Consider the following 17,767-nt stretch of genomic DNA (forward strand, 5'->3'; position numbering starts at 1 on the left):
CTATATAGTACTTGTCAGCAACAATGTGATTTTTTTTTTTCCCAAGAGATTTTTGCTATAGGGCACATGTGCTTGCCAAAGAGACAGAAAGACAGAAAGTGAGAAATCACCTGCCAGGGGGTGATGGCCACACTACAATACCTTCTCCATTCTCCTCTTGGGCACACACATATACATACCTGGCATGAGTTTCAAGCTGCCAGGTCCAGGACTCGAACCATGGTCAGCCATGAGGGAGTCCAGTGATATAACCATTATACCATCTGCTAGTTCCCAATGTCATGATGTTTTTTTTGGGGGGGAGAGGGTTTTGCTATAGGGCGCGTGTGCTCACCAGAAAGACAAAGACAGAAAAGGAGAAATCACCCCCCAGTAGGCATGGCCACACTGCAATTCCATGTGCACACCCAGCGAGAGTTTTAAGACACTGGGTCTAGGACTCGAACCATAGTCAACTACATGGGGAGTCCAGCGACATAGCCATCATGCCAACTGCTGGTCCCATCATGACGTTTTTGATCTGTGGTTGAGTTCACAGATTCAGAACCTGAGAATGCAGAGACCAGAGGGCCAACTATATAGTTGTTAATACCTTTGTCCTGTAGCATGTCCTGCACGTAAGAGAGGGACCTGGCCTACCTCTTTGTTGTTGTCTCCTTGGAACCTTAAACAGTATGTGGCATGTATAGTTTCTGATGAACTCAATGAATGCTGGAATTTGAGAATAAGAACAAGGTCCCAAATCAAGCCAGAATCTGAACTAATAAACATTTTAAGGGGCATTTGCATATCTTAAATTTAAATTTATTTAAAAATTACAAAAATGCCTTCACCCAGGTTGTCCATGAAAGAAGTTTTAAAGCAGCAACAATGATCTTGGTTAATCACCAGCAGTCTAATGCAATTTATAAAATTGAACAAAATTTGGATGTGTGTCGTATGCCTCTGTAAACACGAGACCCTTTCTTTAGGTCTTTTTCTTTGGGGTCTGGTAGTATCATTATTGGGACACTTTCCAAAGCCCTTTTCCTTTGGACTCTATGTAGAACGATTCTGTAGACCCCCGTGATGGAGCTTCTAGCATCTCTCCCTTGGTTATTTCGAATATGTTCTTCCGTAATCCCCAAATGTTCTAAAGTGCTTTTGACCTCATTTTCTTCTTCTTTGAGAGTGCTGGTTTCTGACAAGTGTTTGGGATCCAGCTGGAAAGGCTCCAAAGGGGTGGGGTACGGCACCCCTTGCATCCATTCGTTATTCATGATGTGGTCGATCCCATACCTCTCGGTGGGGACTGGCTGAAGGACTCCTCGGATGAGGCGGTGGCAGGGCTCTGACACATGCGGAGGCACGCTGTATGTGCCCTCGAGGATGCTCTTCTTCAGTTTGGCCACAGTCTCAGCCCGAAATGGCATGGTGCCAGTCACCATGAAGTACAGAAGCACCCCCAAGGCCCAGATATCCACATAAACACCGACGTAGTGCTCGTCTCGGAAAAGTTCAGGTGCGGCATAGGGAGGAGACCCACAGAAAGTGTTCAGCATTTCACCTTTTTTACTTACTGTGCTAAATCCAAAATCACCCACCTTCACACAAGTATTATTGGTATAGAATACATTTTCTGCTTTCAGATCTCTATGAATAATGTGGTTTTCGTGCTGTGGAAGAAGACATAGGGAAAAGTCATTTTCAAAGTGAAATACCAAAATAAAAAATATATCAGCTACTCTGATAGACAGTGAGATGATGATGTTGTAATCATCAAAATTAAATGGAGAGCAACTTAAATCATGTTAGCAAACCCTGTTAGAACCTTTAGCCCAACACCCACACGCCCAAACAGGTTCTAGTCTTCTGTGGGATCTGGGTTGGGATAAAGCCAGATATAAGACCGAGATCTTATGAAACCACACAATCTGAAATGATGAAATAGTAATCCTTGGTTTCTGTGTTCATACATGGGGTTGTTCTGGCTGACGGATCTCTTGACCGGGACTAAGACCAGAAAGGCTTGGAACCCTCCCCCAGCTCTCCAGCCATGCTGTTTTGCATGGGTTCCTTTATCTTTGCAAAACTCAGTAGAAGGAAGCAGGCGGCATTTGGCAAGGCACAAGCATCAGGTCCCACTGTGGGTTCTGAGTGTATGCCCCACTCCCACCATTGCATTGTGGATCCAACAATTTTCTGAGGACCCTTGACCTGTTTGGTCCCACGAGCTCTTGCGAAGTGGTTTGTTACTTTTCCCATTGGGTCTCATGGGGTGAGAGTCCAGGCTTTGGAGCCTGGCAGCCTGGCCGATTCTACGTTCTACTATTTCGCCGTGTAACGCAAGATATTGATCTCCACCCCATACTGCTGTTGTGAGAACTGTATGCAATGCTCTATCGACAAGGCTCAGCATGGTCCTGTATATAAACAACCTCAGTAAATGTGATTCACTCTTCCTCCTTTCAGAGGTCAGAGAACTGGGAGGAACGGCAGGGCACAGAGCTTCTGAGGTCTCACTCCTGCCCCCTCCACTGCTGGTTTTCTAATGCTCGCCCGCTGGATTACTTTTCCACATAGACTATGAAAGAATCTATGCCCCTCTGTCCTATTACTCTGTTTGGATCTGGCTTAACCCCGGCCCTGGGAAAGTTTACCACACACCAGGCCCCTTGAATGACCACTGGTGATACCACGTCTGACACTCCCACCACGGCTGCAACCAAGCTCTACTCTCTGGCTCACTTATTCTTCCTCCTCTCCCTCCCTACTGCTAGGTTACATAGTCCCCTGTTAATTCTTTGGCTAGGAGTTTTTACCCCCAGACAAGCAACTAGAAACAACCTCTCAACTAATATAAACTCCAAACAAGTTTCTCTTTTCTTCCACTGGAAAGACCCTTTTAACTGACATCTGAGTAAAGAGAGTGGCCAAGACTTTTGCACTAACGGGAGTGAAAGGGGTGGTCAGTGCCAATCGAGTTCTTCTGACATGCCCCGTGATAGAGATGGAAAGAACCCGTTCTTGAAGGAACTAAAGGGGGCATTTAGGAGTCCAGATTTATCTAAAGAATTGGAGAACTAAAATAAGAATGACATAACCAAGTGTTAATCTGCTGGGCACAGAGCCGTGAGAACCAGGGGAGTTTGCTGAAAGCAAGAAAGATCAGTGTGAGCTGACATGCGATTGAAGAACGTTCCAGAGAGAGACAGATAGAACTGAGCTGGTCATGAAGTGTGGGCCGGATTCAGAATATGAGACAGGATAAGGGAAAGGGCATCCTAGACAGCGTTAGGAAAATAAGGTCAAAAAGCATTGAGGAGCCAGCTTTCTGGGCAGTGAAAGATGAGACTGCAAAAATGGGCATGGCCAGGGAATGGGGCTGCCCTGAGTGAGGTCTGCCAACTTCTGCAGGAGCCAGGAGGGTGTCATGTAACTGGAGAGTCCTAGATGTTGTTTTAAGCAAGGAGCACGATCCCAGTCAGACTTCTACTGTCCCTTCTTAGGACTGGCAGGCCTAAAGCCCTCCAGGCTGCTTGAGTGGTGGGAAACCGACGCTCCACAGGCTCAGTGAGGGTAGGAAGGGAGCAAGACTCATTCTTCACCCCTGCTCACCATGTGCTTCACGGCAGACAGAATCTGGGAAAAGACGAGCTTGCTTTCTGGTTCGGGGAGCTTCCCTTCAGTGCTAATTTTCCCAAAGAGCTCCCCACCCCCCGCGTACTCCATCACCAAGTGGAGCTTGGATAGGGTCTCCACGACTTCGTAAAGGCGGATGATGTTGGGATGGTGCAGTTTTTCCATGCTGGAGATTTCGTGGGATAGTAGCCTTTGGGTTTTCTGGTCTAACTTGGTCTTGTCCAGGATCTTAATGGCCACCTTTTCTGGGGGAAAAAGAGAAAGGCAAAGGATGTGCCAGAGTTTATGGGGAATCGATCTTTAGGACTGGAAGGGACCTGGACTGGCCCCTTTATTTCACTAGACCTAGGCCTAGCGGCTGTTCCTAGGCTCACAGAGCTCATCAGTGGTAACGACAAGACAGTCCTCAGGTTCAACAGCGGGGCTCTTCCACCGGGTCAGTGTGAGTCTTCCACACACAGCTGTGATGCCAAATTCTGCCTCTCAAGGGGGTTTTCAGTTGGATGATCTTTATCGAGATCTTTATCCAGATACAGTTAAAGCCCCTTTGCTTACCTCAGGCAGCCCTTCGAGATCCGATCTGGCCCATCTCGTCAGCCCCATTGTCCGTCATTCCTGCCAATTTCCCATGCGTGCTTTAGTCCAATCATTACAGAAAGTTTTGGAGTCTCCTGAAAAGGTACTGAACAATCGCCTCTGGCCCTTTCCTTTTCCTGAACCATTCTCTCCACCGCTCCTCCCCTGCTCTTGACTCAGTTAACTCCTGATGACCCTTCAAGGCTAGCCTGAAGACTAACTCCTTCCAGGAGGCTTTCTGTGACCCCTGTCCTAGGATGACTGTGAAGTCTGGATTCAGAGCTGCTGGGTACTCTCGTCTCAGCGCTGGCATGTAAGGGAACATCCACAGCACGCCAGCACTCAGGGTTACAGAGGGAGGGTGGGAATAGGCACTGCCATGTGCTGCTGGCAGGGAGTGCAGTGGTTCTGGGTTGTCGTTTGGATTTAGGTGTTAAAACCCTTAAAAACACACCCTGTGTGGGGCCGGCAGATGGTGTAGCAGTTACGTCACTGGACTCCCACAGGGCTAACCGCCATCCAAGTCCCAGACTTGGTGGCTTGAAAATCATGCTGGATATGTGGGCATGCAAGCCCAAGATCCCAGGAGGAAAATGGAGGGGAAGGGATTTGCAGCATGGCTATCCCCTCACCCACCCCCAGGAGGGACAGGGGAGTGATTTCTCCTTTTCCCTCCCACTGTGTCTCTCTTTCCAATGACCACACATGTCCTAAGACAAAAAAAAAAAAAAAAAAAAAAAACCTCTAAAACACAAACACACACATACACACCCTGTAATCCAGCGATTTTACTTTAAGCAACAAATCTTTTGTTTGCTTGCTGTGGGCGCATGCACTCACAAGGAAACAGACAGAGAAGATGGGGTGGGGCGGTGTGGAGTGAGAAAGCACCCCCAGAGGGATGGCCGCTCTGCAGTATCTTCTCCATTCTTGCATTCTTGGGATTCTGGGTGCCGCCAAGCCCAGACACTTGGCCATGTGGGATCCAGCCACCTTAACCTTCATGCCATGTGCTGGCCCATGGTTAATCTTAAAGAGAATCCTATACATACATACATGTTCAAGGATGTGTGTGTAAGAAGACGCCTGTGAGATTGGCAACAGCCTAAATACCCGGCAAGAGAGACAGTTAAAGTGTAGGACAGCTACTTGTGATACTCCATGCAGCTATCAAAATAATGATATTGATCTTTATTCATTGATATGAAAAGATATTCCATTTATCATGGGACCTCAAAAAGTTCAAGGAAAATTAAATTACAGCATGAGTATTTTTGGTGCAAATAATAACCTTTTCATACTACAAATTTTCCATGAACTTTTGAAAACTTTCCCATGTAAGTGAGGAAAATATAAATACACACTTGAATAGAAAATTTGGCAGGATATTAATCAAAATGTTTACATATTTATTTTAATTTTAAAAATTTTACCAAAGGGTACATTATGCTTACCAGAGAAAGACAGAGGAGAGAGGGAGAGGGACAAAGCGTCATCCCCCCACACACACACTGGGGAGTGGTCACACCACAATCTCTTCTCCTCTATTTCTTTACCCTGTTGGGATTCGGAACTCACATACACAGAGAGATCCATGCCCTTTCCTAAGCTGCTGGGTCCGAGACTTGAACCACAGGGTCAGCCATGTGGTATTCAACAACCCTAACCACCAAGGCCACAGAGCCAGCCCTAGATTATAGGGGATCACAGATGTTTCGTTTTGTTTTGTTTTTTAATTTTGTTTTGCTTAGCTGTGGTTTTAATTTTTTCTATAATGAATATAAGTAGTGTAATGAAAATGGTTAATGTTAGCAAATAAATGAATCTGAACTGCAAAGTAAAATGTTACTCTTCTTCTTCTTTTTTTTTTTTTTTTTGGTTCAAATGGGGCCAGAGATCCTTTTAGATAAGAAAGCAGTAATTGGGCTAGTAGAACAGGATCCTGTCTGACCTAGTTTAAAAACAATGGCTTTGGAGAACTTGGGCACAGTGTTATTGGCAGAAAATAGATGCCGCTACTGTAAAACAAGAGTGCTATTGGCATATCGAAGTGGTCCATTATGGTTTCTGGAATGGAAAGAGGAAGGATTTACTGGCATCAGCTGTGGCCAGTGCCTCCTCTGGTGGAGGCACCGGTGAGCAGCGAGTAGGCAAACCAGACAAGAGCAGAACCCTCCGTTTTGGTGATCTTGGCTGGCAATCAGCCCCAGCAAAATGGACCTCCAGTCTCAATCCGTGGGGCGTTCCTCCTGGTCATGTCTTTTCTACTTTTCAGTCTTTAGGATTAAGATTCCCTCTGGCTATTTACCTGAAGTAGAAACTTCTGGGTCTTTTCGTTTTTTGAATAATTATTTTATTTTACTTGATTTATTTATTTTATTTATTTTTAATTTTGAACAGAGAGAGATTGAACGAGAGAGAGAGAGAAGGAATGTGAGAAAGCAAACTGCTAGGTCTGGGACTCAAACCATGGTGGACCATGTGGGAGTGCAGCTCCCTTAACCACCATGCCACCTTTACATAGCCTGTTGGATGAGTTGTTATTTAAGGGTCAGCATAATAAATTCCATCCTTCAAGTTCACACATGGTCTATAGAAGAGTCTGCCGTTTCCCCTCAGTTCTCCTCAGTCACTGACTCAGACTTTCTGGAAGGTGCTTATCACACTCTGCAGCTCTCGCCTCCCTGTGTCAGTGGTACACTGTTCCACAATCCAGTGTGTTTAGAACACACCAGGAGATCAGGAGGTGTGGGTACCAGGCTGCTGTCACAAACTCCCTTGAGCACAGTCCTAGCTTTCTTGTTCTCCTTTTCTTTTCCTTTCACAATTTTTAGAAAAGCCTCCTCTCCCAGGGCCGGGGTACAGTGAGGCAGGAGGGGTGTTGTAAAGGTGAGTGCTTCTTTCAATTCTGTGCCCTTGGGGGCCACGACTGCCCCACTTGTGCTAAATCAATTGTAGCCAGGCCTCATAATATAAAAATATACTCACATAAAACATTAAAAGGCTCGAGACCAGCAGTTGGCATAATGGTTATGTTGCTGAACTCCCATGTAATCGATCGCGGTTCGAGTCCTGGACCCAGTGGCTTAAACTCATGCCAGGCGCATGTGCGTGCCCAAGATATTGAGAGGAGAATGGAGGAGAAGGAATGGTGGCGTGGCCATCCCCCCTGGGGGGTGATTTCTCGCTTTCTGTCTCTCTGTCTCTCTCTGTCTTTCTGGCAAGTGCACGTGCCCTATAGCAAAAACCTCTCAAAAAATAAAAATAAAAAATAATTAAAAGGCCCTAGTAGTCCAAACTGTCACTAGGTGGTAGAAACTGGGGCTCCATAAAGAACTAGAACTCTAAATTTCCTTTTTCAACACATGTTCAGTGAGTACCTGTTGCACACCAGACAGTGAAAAAGACAAGCGCTGCTCTTACAGTCCAGCAAGACAGACAGACTGGGAAACAAAACACATAATAACACCTCTATTGCAAGTGTGGCTCCGACTAGGAAGGCAGATAGATAAAAAATGGGAAGGCCGCCCCAGGTCAGGAACTTCCGCTGTGACCAGGAGTTGAGGAAAAAGGTCCGATACATGACCTGTGGGGATGGCCCGGGTGCTGGGCCTGGGTGAGACCAAACACCTGTGCTAGACCTGAAAGGAGCCCACTGTGCTGAAAACATAGAATGGCCATTGGGGACTGGCCCCACACCAGCCTGGCACAGTGAGCAGGGGTCAGGTAACCTAGGGCCTCAGAGTACTGCAGGGAATGTGGCCTTTGTGTTTAGGGTAATGGGAAAACGTAACCAGGTTTTAAGAGTGTTACCATCTGATTCCACTTTAGAAGGCAGTTTGAGAATCACACCAGGAACATGTGCGTGAAAGGAGACTGGAGGAGGAACTGACTGTGGTGTGGGCATCCCCCTCGGGTGATTTGGTGATTTCTCATTCTCGCTCTTTCACACTCTCTGGCAAGTGCATGTACTCTAGAGCAAAAAAAAAAAAAAAAGAAAGAAAGAAAGAAAAAGAAAAAGAAAAAGAAAGAAAGAAAGGAAAGAATGAGCCCTAAAATGGAGGTGATTATAGAAACCCTGAGGCCAGCAGCTGGCATGGTGGTTAAGGGTGCTGGACTCCCACATGGCCGACCACGGTTTGAGTCCAGGACCTGATGGCTTGCTTTCTCACTTTCCCTCTTTCTCTCTCAACCTCTCTGGCCAAATTAGAATGGATAAATATAAATAAAATAATTCTTAAAAAGAAAGAAAGAAAGAAACCCTGGAGAGAGGACTCTCTGGTGGTGACAGGGGAGGAAGGGAGAAGTGGATTTGAAAGGTCAGCCTTCCCTCTCTCCATATCTGAGAACTCTGACACAGGCTCCACCCACACATTCTTTAAGTCAGGGCCTGAAAACCCAATGTCTGTAGAGGCGGGAGTGACAAAAACACAACAGACTTATTGCAAACAAGTGGGGACCGCGGAGCCCTGAGGAGGACCTGCCCCATAACGGACACTGCTACTCAACTCCAGACAGTAGTTACTATTTGGAGTGTTGGCTAAGTGTTGTCGAATCTTCCGATTTTTTTTTTTTTCAAAAAAATCTTGAAGTCTAAAATTTTATGCAAAATCTTCTAATTATTAAGTATCAGCAGTGAATTCAAGTTTCAAAAACCTACATACAACAAGCAAAATATGTCCTCTAGACCAAAGGGACAAGGAGAGGAACAGATAATGGAATCTCGGGAGAGTGTGTAGAGAAAGCTGCCCCTGGAGGAATTGAGACCTTCCTCTCAGACACACAGACAGGGTCCTGCCTGAGTCAAACCCTCAGTGAGGGGAGGCAGATATCGGGTTTCCCTCTCCTTCCTTTGATACTCTGCAACCCTAGCAACCAGTCAATTGGAACCCAAGGACAAAAGCGACTTGACTTGGGGTAATCTGGTACTAAGAGTTGAATGCACAAGGGGGAACAATGTATCTGGAGGGACAGGCCCAGGGGACTTGAGGGGGAAGTGCTATCTACAATGGGAACATAAAGCAGGGGGATGTGGGGCAGCCCAAGTCTGGTGGTTGAAGGAAATGGATCCCACATGACTGGCCATGTGGTTCAAGTCCCAACTTGAAAAAGGCTTTGAAAAACACAACAGGTGCCTTTGAGGACTGGAAATTTCTTTCTTGATCTTGATGGCGATTATGAGTCTTTTCAGTTTGGAAAATTCATCGAAGAGTATACTTAAGATTTTCATACTGTTTGTGTACTCATATATGTTAAGTGTCAAAAAATAAATCACCAAAAATCCACTCTCTTCTTTAAAGAATTGTTTATTTTCATTTCATTTATAATTATTGTTATTTTTAAATTTGCTACAGGGCATACATGCTCACCAGAGGGAAACAGAGAAAGAGAGAGAAAGAGAGGAGAGAAAATGTGAGAAAGCAAGTCACCAGGTGTGGGAGCCATGGTTGAGTGGGAGTCTGTGTGGGAGTCTAGGGCCTTAAACACCATGCCTCCGGCTGGTCCTCAAAAAATCTCTCTGAAATCCACTTTTCTCTCTAGCATCAGGTTTATTTTTCTCATTCCCTTTATAGTAAACCTCCTTTAAAGAGTAGGTTCTCTTTCACTGTCTCCAAGTCTCCCCTACTTATCCAGAAATAATGCTACTAAAAATGCTCAACTTGGGCCAGCAAGTAATGTGGTTAAAGGTAACCTGGTTAACCTGGATCCCACATAGCTGAATCCACGATTCAAGTCCCGGACCAGGTATCTTGAAAAACATGCTGGGCACCTATGCACGTGTGCCCAAAATCTCAAGAGGAAAATGAAAGAGAAAGGATTGTGGCATGGCCCATTCCCCTGGAGTGGTGCAGGGAGGAGCTCTCACTTTCTCTTTCTCTTTCTCTGTCTCTGCCTCTCTCTAGTGAGCACATGCACCCTATAGCAAAAACCTAAAATAAATAAATAAATAAATAAATAAATAAATAAATAAATATCTCCTGGGAGTCTCCAGTGAGCTCCAATTACTAAACCAATGGTCGGTTTTCAGGCTTCATCACTTCTCCTTAGATTACCTTTACCAATTGGTTTCCAGGATAACACACGCTCCTGGTTTTCCTTCTACCTTTTGCCACTTCTTCTGAGATTCCTTGGCTGTATCCTTTTCCTCTCCCCTAGCCTATGAATGTTGCAGACCTGAAGGCTCGGATCTTAGACCACTTCTCTATAATCACTTCCTTGGTGATTCCAGACACACAATTACGCCTGCTCATATGACCTCTCCATTTTGATGCTGTTGCAGTTTGGGTTCTGCTAGAAACAGATCCCGAAGCAGGGATTTGAGGGTAACTAGTTTATGAGGGAGGTGATTCCAGGGAACACTAGGAGAAGAATTAGTGAGACAGGAAAGGAAAGGCAGCCAAGAAGGGGTGTGTTACTAAGTAAGTCCCTCGTTAGTCCTGCTAAGAATTACCATGCCTAAATTGTGTCATGAAAAGAATGAAAGAGCTGGGGTGTTAATTCATCAACTCCTGCTAGAGATTGGGTGTTAGTCACTCATGAGGGAAGTTAATTCTACACTTCTGGCCTGCCGTGCATGCAGGCAGAGCAGGCCCCAGTGGCTAATGTCCAGAGGCAGAGAGATGGGACAGCTAGTGATGGGCAGGCAGGCCGGCAAGAAGCAAATGTAGGTCCAAAGACACATGGGCGAGGCACCCGCAGCACCTGCTCGGCAGTGCAATGGGTATGTGATAGGCTCCTCAGACATAACATACTCCTTTTTAAGATGTTATTTGTTGTTGTTATTATTATTATTTTAATTCAGCTAGAGAGAGAGAGATAAAAAGTGAGAAAGCAAGCTGGCAGGTCCAAGACTAGCACCGTGGTCAGACATTTGGGAGTCCAGCACCTTAACCACCACTCCACCTGCTGGCCCCAAACATAACACCCTCTACATCTGCTCCAGCCCAAACCTTTTTTTTTTTTTTTTTTTAAGAGGTTTTGGCTATAGGGTGCATAGACTCACCAGACAGACAGAGACAGAGAAATAGAAAGCGAGGAATCACCCCCGAGGGGGGATGGCCACGCCGCAATCCCTTCTCCTCCATTCTCCTCTCGGGCTCTTGGGCACGCACGCACAAGCACCTGGTGTGAGTTTTAAGCCACGGGGTCTGGGATGCGAACCGCGGTCGACTATGTGTGAGTCCAGTGACATAGCCATTACGCTAACTGCTGGTCCCCCAGCCCAAACCTCTTCAACCTACAATTGTCTCCATTTCAAGAAGTGGAAACTGTAAATGGAAACCTTTGAGTGACTCTTCTTTTCATATTCCATGAATAGCAAATCCTATTATCTTTAACCTTTCAAATATGGCCCCAGTCCAGTCACTTTTCAGGATCCTACTGCTATCTTCCTGGTCCAAGCCACTATTCCCTCTCTCCCTCTTTTTAAAAAAGTGTACTTCTTTGGGCCAGTTCCATAGTGCAGTGGTTAAGAGAGCCTGAGCCCACATGGCTGGCCAAGGTTCAAATTGTGCACCAGTGGCTTGAAAAAGCCAGGCACATGTGTCTGTGTGCCCCACACCCCAACAGGATGGAGAAAGGGAGAAGAGATTGTGGCATGGCCATGCTCCTCGGGGGAGTGCTTTCTCCCTCTCCCTCTCTCTTTTTCTCTCTCTGGTGAGTACATGCACTCTTGGCAATTAAAAAAAAAAAAGTTTACTTATTTACCTCTTCCATGAGTGAGAAAAAACAGAGAAAGAGAGAGACGACATTCTTTTTTTTTTTTTTAGAGGTTTTTACCATAGGGTGTGTGAATTCATGGGAGAGAGACAGAGACAGTGAGAGGGAAAGTGAGAAATCACCCCCACAAGGGGGGATGCCCATGCTGCAATCTTTTCTCCATTCTGCTCCTGGGATCTTGGGCACACATGTAGGCACACATACCCAGTGTGATTTATCGAGCCACCAGGTCCAGGACTCAAACCTCAGTCGGCCGTGTGGGAATCCTGTGACATAACCACTACACCATCTGCTGGCCCCAGAGAGACAGGGTTCTCAACAGGGTACTGATGCTGCAATCAACTCCTAGCCTCAATCAGCCTTGGGTCATGGACACACACGTGACTGGCATACTCAGGAAGGTCCAGGTGTGGCCAGAACCTTTCCGTGTGGGTCAGCTTTGCAGAGCACCCATTTTACCGCAGCGCCTCTATCCAGGCCCCCACTGTTCTCTCTGGCCTGGGTTATTGCAACAAGATCCTAACTGATTTGTCTTTTTCTGTCCCCTGAGGTCTCTTGCCAGGTTCTTCTGCTTCTTTTCTTTTCCTTTCCCTTTGCATTCCTTTTTATTTTGCCAGAGGACGTGCTGCTTACTAGAGACAGAGGGGGAAGGGGGAAAGCACCCTCCATGGGTGTGGTCGCCCTGCCACCCTGTGCTCCATTCCTCCATCCCGTTGGGGTTGGGGGCATGCCAACACAAGCACCTGGGGTGTTTTTCAAGTCGTGTTTTTCAAACAGTCGTCAGCCCTGTGAGATCTGGCTTTCCTTCCCCATCGGGCCATGGGGCTGGCTCTCCTGAATCTATTTTCTTTCTTTCTTTTTTTTTAAATAGGTTTTTGCTATAGGGCACGTGCGCTCGCCAGACAGACAGAAAGTGAGAAATCACCCCCCAGGGGGGATGGCCATGCCGCAATCCCTTCTCCTCCATTCTCCTCTCGGGATCTTGGGCATGCATGCACTAGTGCCCAGCATGAGTTTCAGCGTCCGGGTCCAGGACTTGAACCACGGTCAACTACATGGGAGTTCAGAGACTCTAAGTGCTGGTCCCTCCTAAATCTATTTTCAACAGAGCAGCCAGAGTGGGGCTGTTAGAGTGTAAGCTGGATCTTGCGTGTCGTCTGCTCTCCCTAATGGCTCCCATGTCACTAATAGGAAAAGTCAAGGTCCTCAGTGTGACACACTTGGCCCCATAGGATCTGGTCCCTGCTACGCCCAGCCCTCACCCCCCTCAGCTGTAATTGAGGCACACCCCAGCTCTGGCACTCCGGTGCTTGCTGTTTCCACTGCCTGGGGCTTTCCCTCACACACAGCAAAGCCGGTCCCTTTATTCCTTTCAATTCAGTTTAATTATTACTTCCTATAAGTCTGTTCCTGCCCAATTTAGCTAAAAACTGTAGCTTTGAATGCTTCTGATCTCTCCTCTTGCTCTGTTTTCTCTCTTACCATTTATCACCAATAATCAATATTTACGAACTTATTTTTGTCTGTCTCCCCTACCACAATGTAAACTCGGTAACCCAGAGATTACTGCCAGTTTCGTTCCCTGCTGTGTCTCAAGTCCCTGGATTGGCGCCTGGACAATGGGTGCTCAGGAAACACTTGCTGAATGAATAGTCTCCCGGAATCCTTACAAGAACGTGGGTGTCACCACCTCAGTGCAAACTCAATCTTGTCCCTCGCTTTTCCATTGACTATTACATCCCACACATCTTCCACGCGACCACAGTCGTCATAACCAGAATTTGTCACGGCCAGTCAATATTCTTTTTTTTTTTTTGGAGAGGTTTTTGCTATAGGGCGCGTGCGCTCACCAGACAGACAGAGAGAGACATAGAGACAGAAAGTGAGAAATCACCCCCCGGGGGGATGACCACGCCGCATTCCCTTCTCCATTCTCCTCTTGGGATCTTGGGCACGCACGCACACGCGCCCGGCGTGAGTTTTAAGCCACCGGGTCCGGGGACACGAACCGCGGTCGACTACATGGGAGTCCAGCGACATAGCCATTACACTAACTGCTGGTCCCATAACCAGATTTTGTCACGGCCAGTCAATATTCTGTCTATTGTATGTGTTTTTTTGTTTTTTGTTTGTTTGTTTGTTTGGTTTTGCAGAGGTTTTTGCTATAGGGCGCGTGCGCTCACCAGACAGACAGAGACATAGAGACAGAAAGTGAGAAATCACCCCCCCGGGGGGATGGCCACCCGCAATCCCTTCTCCATTCTCCTCTCGGGATCTTGGGCACACACGCACACGCGCCCGGCGTGAGTTTTAAGCCACTGGGTCCGGGACGCGACCGTGGTCGACTACGAGGGAATCTAGTGACATAGCCATTACGCTAACTGCTGGTCCCCCATTGTATGTGTTTTAATTGACTTGACCATTCCTGTATTATTGGATCCTGTAAATTATAGACCTTCATACTATAAATATTGAATATTTTTGTTATAGGAAGGATTCCTCAAGGCCATTAAAGAAAACATAGTTTTAAATTATTGTTTTGTTATTTTAGAGAGAGATTTTTTTTTTTTGGAGAGGTTTTCGCTATAGGGCACGTGCGCTCGCCAGACAGACAGAGACATAGAGACAGAAAGTGAGAAATCACCCCCCCGGGGGGATGGTCACGCTGCAATCCCTTCTCCATTCTCCTCTTGGGATCTTGGGCACACACACACACACGCCCGGCGTGAGTTCTAAGCCACCGGGTCCGGGACGCGAACCGCAGTCAACTATGTGGAAGTCCAGTGACATAGCCATTATGCTAACTGCTGGTTCCCGAGAGAGATTTTGCTATAGGGTGCATGTGCTCACCAGAGACTCACAAAGAGAGAAAATGAGAAATCACCTCCTTGGGGGATGACCACACTACATTCCTTCTCCATTCTCCTCTCAGGATTTTGGACATACATGCACTCATGGTCAGTGTGAGTCTCAAGGGGACTTGAGCCACGATTCACTATATGGGAGTACAGTGCCTTAATCGCTGTGCTACCTGCTGGCCCCTTAAGTTGCTATTTCAATGGATGTATTCAAGAGGAGGGATCACTTTTTAAAAGCCAGTGGGCCGTCTTTATTACATACACCAAGAAGCATTTAATTAGGACTCCCAAGAGTTCCACTATACGGTGGATTTTGTTAAGCTCCAAATCTTGACTTCTCAGTCATAGTTTCTATTGGGTTCCAAGATTCACTCATTCCATGTGCTGTGCACCTCCAAGTCAGTGCCTCCAAATCTTTATTCTCAAAGCCTTCTTGTCTCCTATAATTTACTATTTCTGCTAATTCATTACAACTGGAAACTTGAGACTCCTCTTCAGTTCTTCCTCTCCCTTGTCCCTTCTTGCTCTCACCATCCAATTGATCACAAGGTTTTCTATATTCTTCTTTAAAATTTTTATTTATTATTATTATTACTTTTTTTTTACAGGTTTTTTCACTATAGGGCGCGTGCGCTTGCCATACAGAGACATAGAGACAGAAAGCGAGAAATCACCCCCTAGGGGGGATGGTCATGCCACAGTTCCTTCTCCTCCATTCTCCTCTCGGGATTCTGGGCACGCACGCACACGCGCCCGGCGTGAGTTTTAAGCCACCGGGTCCGGGACGTGAACCACGGTCGACTACGTGGGAGTCTAACGACATAGTCATTACACTAACTGCTGGTTCCCATTACTTTTAAATTATCTATAGGACATGTGCATTTAACAGAGAGAGACAGATGGAGAGAGGGCAGTGAAAAGTAAGCCATCAGGTCTGGGTATAAACCTCAGCTGGCCATGCGGGAGTCCAGTGCCTTAACCACCATGCCACCTGCTGGCCCCAGGTTTTCCATATTCTGAAACATTTTTCAAATGCATCTCTCTCTCCATCCTCCCTGCTACTTCCTTAGTCGAGATGAATATCATTGTTCTTATCAATCATCAGAGTAATATTTTTTCTGACTTCTTTGACTTTTCTTGTCATTCCCCAACTTCAATTCACCTCCCTCGCTGAAATCAAATCACACTAATCACTTGTTTTTAATCATTTCCTTAATGCTCTTCAACGGCTTCTGATACCTAAATGACAAAATTCAAACACACATGAAGAATTGTCCATGAACAAGCCCCTGTCTCCAACGGCCCCTTATCTCCCACTGCCGTGTGGGCAAAGCTGTGCTCTAGCTCACTCAGTTATTTCTAAACCTGCAAATAACCCCCCACCACACACACACACACACACACACACACACACACACACACACATAAACATACATCCCTGGTTCAAACCTCCATGTGCTTTACAACCTGTTTCTTTTTCTGGAACTCACTTTTAGTGGCCTGGATAATTTGTCCTCAAACCTTGAGAACTAGTACAAGTCTTCCCTGCTCAATAGACTCTTTCTGGAGCCCATCAGACACAGGCAAGCTCACCCCAGAAGCCGAACTCTGTGACAGCACCTGCCAGTGGTTCCCTTTGTCTACTAGATGTCTGTGAGTTCCCATCAGGTTAGAAAGTGTAGTGTATTCATCTCTGCAGAACCCAGTGTGGGCAGAACAAAGTACGTGCTCAAGAGATGTTAGTTTATATTTATAAGACTGAACGGACCAATGAATCAATTGAGAGGGAGAGAAAAACTATCCTAGAAACCTGAGATGAGAGGAAGAAGGAGAAAGAGGTCAGGGAAGGGCAGGGACGGAGAAAGGCACAGGCTCCACTGCCTTTCCCACTTTAGTTGGGGACAACAGATGGGACATAAAATATTCAGAAGCCGGGTGCATCATCTCATTTGAGAAATTTCTAATCAGCTAAAAACAGGGCTCACAGTGGCTCTCAGCCTGCCCTATCTGTTTGCAGAGCCCAAGGGAATCTAAGCTGTTAACCATAAAAATAAATCCCAGACAGCAGAGGCCATATTGCAGGCTTCTTTTTAGAGATCGGGAGCAACTGGCACTTTTTTTTTTTTACCTGCTAACCTGGGAGCTGCCCCCAGCACTGAAATCTCTGCTTTCTTGGGACTCTCCTCCATTATCTCACCCAAACTGTTCATAATTCCTAGAAAACCAGATGTCAATTCCAGAGAAGTTGGCTTTGTTCGGAGAGAGGCCATATTTGTACAAACCACTATTCACTTTCCTGCCCTCCTTTGCAGAAACCATCCCTTGACCAGGGAAGGACTCTGTGCCTTTGACAAGAGGGCTATTTTGTGGGGCAGGCTGAGAGTGAGAAGAGCATGGCAATGTGGCCAGATAAGGCACCCGTCAGCACAACAGGGAAATGGCGTGTTCTCCAGCACTCAGGTGAACTAGTATAAAGGTAATTTTGTAATAATACAAACGAGAAATCTTTGGGGCTCAAGAAGAAAGGCAGTACATAAATACCAATTGTTATTGTTGTACCTTTTTCTTCTGTCCTCCCACATAATAGTCTGTCTACAGAAGTGGACACGTTCTTCTGGCCTGTGGAAGTCAGCTTAGCTGGTGCTGGATACGCGGTGGACATGCCTATCAATTTGATGTCCTCTCTGCTCTCCCTTCTCTCAGGACACTTCTTTGTACCAAGGCCTCTGTTTTCACCCTCAGTTCCACTTCCAGTTAAACAACTGTGATTGTTAATTTTATCTGCCAACTTGACTGGGCCACCTGGTACCCAGACATTGGGTCAAACATTAATCTGGGTTTGTCTCTAAGGGCATTTCTATATAGATGAGATTAACATTTCAATCAGTAGACTAAGTAAAACAGAGTCCTCCTCCATGTCAGTAGGCCTCGTCCAATCAGTTGAAGATCTGAACAGAACAAAAAGACCAAGAAGGAAGGAATGCTTCCTGCTG

The 17,767-nt window shown here is 46.3% G+C and overlaps 1 protein-coding gene across 1 annotated transcript in view; it reads right to left on the reverse strand.

The window, feature by feature from the left end:
* Window positions 1-549: 549 nt before the first annotated feature.
* Window positions 550-17,767, reverse strand: part of NIM1K (NIM1 serine/threonine protein kinase) — a 69,961-nt gene continuing 52,743 nt past the window's right edge. The window contains exons 3-4 of the mRNA XM_006166953.3: window positions 3,598-3,866; window positions 550-1,655 (exon numbers count right to left, since the gene is read on the reverse strand). Of these exons, the coding sequence (XP_006167015.1) occupies window positions 906-1,655; window positions 3,598-3,866 (1,019 nt within the window). The 3' untranslated portion in view covers window positions 550-905. The remainder of the gene's footprint in view (window positions 1,656-3,597; window positions 3,867-17,767) is intronic.

The sequence above is a fragment of the Tupaia chinensis genome, unplaced genomic scaffold (genome assembly GCF_000334495.1).
Source record: "Tupaia chinensis unplaced genomic scaffold, TupChi_1.0 Scaffold144378_1, whole genome shotgun sequence".
In the NCBI taxonomy this organism is placed as follows: Eukaryota; Metazoa; Chordata; class Mammalia; order Scandentia; family Tupaiidae; genus Tupaia; species Tupaia belangeri.